The 5,371-nt window shown below is 46.8% G+C and overlaps 1 protein-coding gene across 1 annotated transcript in view; it reads right to left on the bottom strand.

The window, feature by feature from the left end:
* Window positions 1–5,079, bottom strand: part of LOC105500726 (cytochrome P450 4A11-like) — an 11,943-nt gene extending 6,864 nt beyond the window's left edge. Inside the window, exons 1-5 of the mRNA XM_011926365.1 lie at window positions 4,829–5,079; window positions 1,588–1,729; window positions 893–937; window positions 270–397; window positions 139–185 (exon numbers count right to left, since the gene is read on the bottom strand). Coding sequence (XP_011781755.1) covers window positions 139–185; window positions 270–397; window positions 893–937; window positions 1,588–1,729; window positions 4,829–5,023 — 557 coding nt within the window. The 5' untranslated portion in view covers window positions 5,024–5,079. The remainder of the gene's footprint in view (window positions 1–138; window positions 186–269; window positions 398–892; window positions 938–1,587; window positions 1,730–4,828) is intronic.
* Window positions 5,080–5,371: the final 292 nt, after the last annotated feature.

Raw genomic sequence — 5,371 nt, 5'->3', positions numbered from 1 at the left:
AGGTTTCAAAGTGGGAGGAGAAGGGCCTTGTGTTCACCATGAATCTCTATTCCTATGGTGGGGAACAAAGTGTGGATCTGACCTGATGCCTGGGTGTTCTCCTACTTTATACAACTCCGGGGAACCCTCTACTCTCACAGCAATGACATGAGAGTGTTGTTCCATGTGTCTATGTCTATGGCCATCTGTGGGATATAGGGTTAGGAATGAAGTTCATGAGAGTGTGTGCTGTGAGTGGGTGTGGGGAGAGGAGAAAGACATGGACTCACCAGCATCACTTGTACAGAGTCTGCCATGAGCGCCACGTAGGGCTTCAGGATGTCATAGTGGAAGGCTGGGGTCAGCATCCGTCGGTGCTGGAACCATGTCTGCCCATTCAACAGGAGCAAGCCGTACCCTAAGGTAGACATGAATGTGTGTATGTGTGTGTTTCGGGGGCTGCAGGGACCTAGGGATGACTGGTGACAATTTGGGAGGGAGAAAGTTGACTTCTCGGGGAGAGAACTATCCAGAAGAAGGCACATCATGGGCAAATACAGGAAAAGGAGGTATGTTTCAGGCATGCGAATTTTCTGATTGAACTGCTACATCCATGTGATTATGATGTGAGCTGTGAGATAAAGGTTGAAAAGGGTTGTGGGCAGATGTAAAATAAATGTGAGGCCAAGGATGTCTGGAGAGAACTGAGACATGAAATGGAAGAAGCTGAGCCTCAGGAAGGTTTGCACCAGCATTAGGAAGAGGTGAGGGTCTTGTTAGAAGAAGGAAATGAGGCTTGATTTGGGGATGGGGTCATGATAGTGGTGGTCCCTAATCTGTTGTTCTCTGTGAACCAAAGAAATAACTCAAACCTAACTAGGGAGTAGGCTGCAGTCCTAGTCTGCACACATACCAATCCATGGAGCCAGGAATCTGTAGGAACCATGGGATTTCGGGTCTGAAAGGTAAGAAAGGGCTTTATAGGAAACTAGGAGCTACTAAGCAAGGCAGTCTCAGAGGCAGCCATCAGTTCTTGGTGTCTGTCAGTTGGCAGTTTGACCCATGTCATCTCCCACTTGATTCCCATCCACTTCTATTTCTATCCTGAAGGTCAGTGTGAGCTCAGGAAGACAGACTCAGTGTTCCCTCAGGAAAACATGCAGAGGGCTAGGAAGGTGAACTGGTGAGACACATAGGCTAGGTCTTCAATGACAATGAATAATACAGAGCCTTGGGATTTTCTACATTGATGTTTTCCTAGTCACTTCCGACCAGGACAGGCAACAATTAGAGCTTCAAAACGCAAGTCAATGTGGGTATGAAATTTGTTTTACAGATCTGGGGCAATTTACATTTCAGAGAACCTCAATTTTCTTAATAGAGAAATAGAATAAAGAATAGAAAATTCAGTCCCACATATTGTTTTAAACATTCAGTATTCAGTAAATATTCTTGACTACAGCCTGGGCATGGTGGGCTTGGTGGATGCATGGGAGAGGTTTCAAATATTGATGTTTGAACAGCCAGTCTCTTCTGGAATTTTACAGACCCAGGGGCATGTGTCAAGAGGGAAGAGACATTGCAGTTGGGATGGGAGTTCTATCTCACCTGATCTCCCCAGAATCACCTTCATATAGTCAGGGTCATAGAGCAGGACACGAACTTTGCCTCCCCATAGCCAAAGAGGACAGGCACTTGGGAATGTCTCCACCCATTTCCGAATCCGTTGTAACTCCTGGTCCTGTTGGAACTGTCAACGAGGGTAGACAGATGAATACTTTCATTTACTTCTAGTCTTTGCAGCAGGAGTGAAGGGCAGGACAACCACAGGAGCCATGTAGCGGAGGTTATGGATTTAGATCAGTTTCTGATGACTTGAGCTGTAATCTAGATTCTTGTTCTCTCCCCAGGACTTAACCTTAGGCCAAGTGCTATGAGCCCTCACTCAATACTGCCAGCAGAAATTTAAGTCAGCCTTTGTCTTCATGTTGTGTAAAATCTCTGGAAGTCCTAAATTCAACAATTTCCATGGGCAATGTGCATAACTCATATTACTTGATAAGTAGATTTGTAAAATGATTTAGTATATTTAGAGAATAAAATGAATTAATGTAAACATTTTAAATTACACAATAATTTTATATAATCATACTTGTTATATTTTCAATATTATCCCAGCATATATGGTAAATATTTGTTAAGATAAAATACCATTTGGGATGTCCATGGCTAAGCAAAAAAAGATTAACTACAAAATTGTGTGCATAATAGTATTCTACATGTTGAAAATGTACAGATTTATGGGATAGAGTCTGGGTATATGCATATGGTGCTGGTGTTGGACTATAATTTTGAGATTTGGGTTTCTTATTTGCATTTTCACAAATCAATGAATTATGAGCTCCCTGCTGCCTGCAGTCATCTTTCTAAACTCTTCGATGTGGATCACAAAGCCCTTGGCTTTCTGGCTTCAATTGCTCTTTTCTTGCCTCCAGCCCTGCTGGCAATTCTACCATCACCTGTTTGTTTCAGCTCCAATGCCAATGCCACCACTGCTGCTGATTCACACACCTGCTCACTATTCTGGGCCCTGGCACTTGCTCTTTTCTCTACCTTGAATGCCCTTTTCCTCTGCCACAGAGCAGCCACCTCTCCTCAGCTTTCAAGACTCAGCTTTACTTTAATCTCATCTGAAACCCTCATAGACATTGGGTCCTAGTGATGTTCCATGTAGCAAACTCTTCTTTATTTCAACTGCTTCTAGTAACTGAAAGCAACTGTCTACCACATAAGTGTCTAATGTCTGCCCACCTCCTTCTGACAATCATACTCTCCAGCTCTGAGGCAGCTTGCCCTACTGTGGGATAGGCTCCTTCATTCAGCACATGCTTACTGCGCACACACTACGTGTCCAGTGTGGTTCAGGCACTGCGTTAGGACACAGCTGTGGTCCTTATCTGTGTGGAATTTTCAGTCTAGTTGGGGGGTAAGGAAGATTAGAGGCTGTGCAGTAGGGGATAATGGATATGAGATGGAAGGAAGGACAAGCATCTGGGGAAGCTTTGAAGAGGGACCTAACTCAGAACTGAACATTAGAAAGCTCTTCCTCACTCATTGAGTCATCATTTACTGAGGGACTATTGGGTTACAAAGATAAATCTGAGATGGTTTCTCCCAGAAGAAGCCCACACTTATGACACTGCAGAAAAATAACTGAGTCAAGTTAACACTGCTCTGGCCTCTTGAGAAGGATAGCCCATAGAAAAAAGAGTTGGGCCTTCACTACTGGGAGGCCCAGGAGGCCTTCTTGAAGGAGGTAGCTTGGTGCTGGGCCTTGACAGATAGATATGAGTGAGAAGATAATTCCAGGTAGCAAGCACAGTGTGATCAGAGGCCTAGAGGTTGAAATGCATAGGCAGGTAGTGAGGTAGTGAGTAACATATGGTAAAGGAGGAGAATGGGGAAGAAGGCAGAGTGGTATTGGGACCAGTCCATATAGGGCTTGAACACTGTCAGGCCCCCACATTGGTTCTGCCCTGTTGAGAACTACGTTGCCTCCTTTGCTGAGAAACAACAGGCCTCAGTTCCCTGCAACCCCTGTCTCCACTTAAGTGTGTTCAATTCATAGCACCTTGGTGAGTCCCTCTCCATGCAGCCCCTTACCTTGCTCTGTTCCTACCTGCCCCCTCCGCATGCAGGGATAGTAGTGCACAGGGGATGGGCTGTGTCCCTCCTCAGCCCTCTTGCTGCTCCTTTCTCTTTTTCCTCTGTTCCTCTACACCTGGCATGTCCAATCTTTTGGCTCTCCTTCTCCTAGGCCACATTGGAAGAAAAGGAATTGTCTTTGGCCAAACATAAAATACACTAACACTAATGATAGCTGATGAGCTCAAACAAATTGCAAAATAATCTCATAATGTTTTAAGAAAGTTTATGAATTTGTGTTGGGCCACCTTCAAAGCCATCCTGAGCTACACACAGCCTCATGGGGCATGGGTTGGACAAGCTTGCTCTACACACCTGAGCTGACCATCAAGGTGTGCCAGGATTTTGCTGATTGCTGGGGCACAGGGAGGGGATGACATGCTCACATCCAGGGAGCTCACAGTCCGGGTGTGTGGGAGGAGAGCTAGGAGGTCAACACACACTGTTCAACGTGCAACTCAGACACCAGTCTCCTCACCTGGAGAACATTGTGCAGGCTGCCCCCACCATGTGTACCCACAATTGTCAGGTTTTCAGGTCCTAAATCACCTGTTGTGGAAATTCTGTGAGTCTTGGGGAAACTTACTTAGCCAGTTGGTTCCCTACACCAGCAGATCTCTGCCTCGGATATCTACCCCAGCAGAGTGAGCTCTTTTCCTGCAGTCTGGCACCTTCTCAAATTCCTGCCTGTATTCTTCACAGACCATGAACTCCTCATGCCACAGATTCCTCAGATGGGTGTCTGTGCTGCCAGGCAAACACAGGGCCAGGCAGAGAGGATGGCATTGAGTGACTGGGCAGGGAGCATCTAGAAGCCTTGTTCTTTGAGAAAAGCCAAAGCTCATGGGGTAATCAGTCTGGAGACAATCAGGCATTGCCCTCCACGTGCAGGACTGCCAAGACACACTTGATATCTGCAGAAGGAGGGAATGGGTGATAGAGCTGAGGACCAGCAGGATGGGCTTCATGGGAGGAGTGAGCTCCTCATGACTGGGACAAGCTGACACCAGAGAGGTAGGCAGGGTGTTCCTTTGAGGCCTCATATTTGTTACAAAACAAGGCTTTTCTCTATGGATTTTGTGACCAGGGTCTCAGATCCCCATCCCTCGTTGCCCTCCCACTCCCCCATTGAGTTCCTCCCTACCTTCTGGAAGTGCCCGAAGAACCAGTGGGAGGGAGGGCACGGGAACTGCTGGAGGGCTTTGAGCAGCCACTGCCTGTGCAGGTATAGCTGAGTGGCCTTGATCAGCAGCAGAAGCAGAATGAGCAGGGAGGCCACTTGGAGGATCCTGGAGACACCACCCAGGAGTATGCTGGGGCTCAGCACAGAGACACTCATGGTGCAGCACCTGCTGGATCTCTGAGTGCCCCTACCTCTCCCTGACCACCCCTGTCTATCTGTGCTGAAGTCCTGGGAGGATTGTCCCGCCCACTTGTGGGGAGAGTGAAGGGGGAGGGCAGAACTTGGACCTCAGAGTTCAGAATCGATTGACTATGGATGATCCAACTAGGGGAACAGTGGGAGAAAAGCTTCAACAGCTGTCTACCACATTCCCCTGTCCATGTACCTCACAAATATTTAATGAGCATTTACTGTGTGCCAGGCAGTATGCTAGGTGTGTGAGGAAAACAGACTTGAATGCTGACCTCAAGGAATTTACATTCTGCTTTACTACATTGCAATAAT

The sequence above is a fragment of the Colobus angolensis genome, unplaced genomic scaffold, assembly GCF_000951035.1.
Source record: "Colobus angolensis palliatus isolate OR3802 unplaced genomic scaffold, Cang.pa_1.0 Scaffold68, whole genome shotgun sequence".
Lineage (NCBI taxonomy): Eukaryota > Metazoa > Chordata > Mammalia > Primates > Cercopithecidae > Colobus > Colobus angolensis.
The sequence above is the reverse complement of the archived record's forward strand: the minus strand, read 5'-3'. Positions and strand labels throughout refer to the sequence as shown.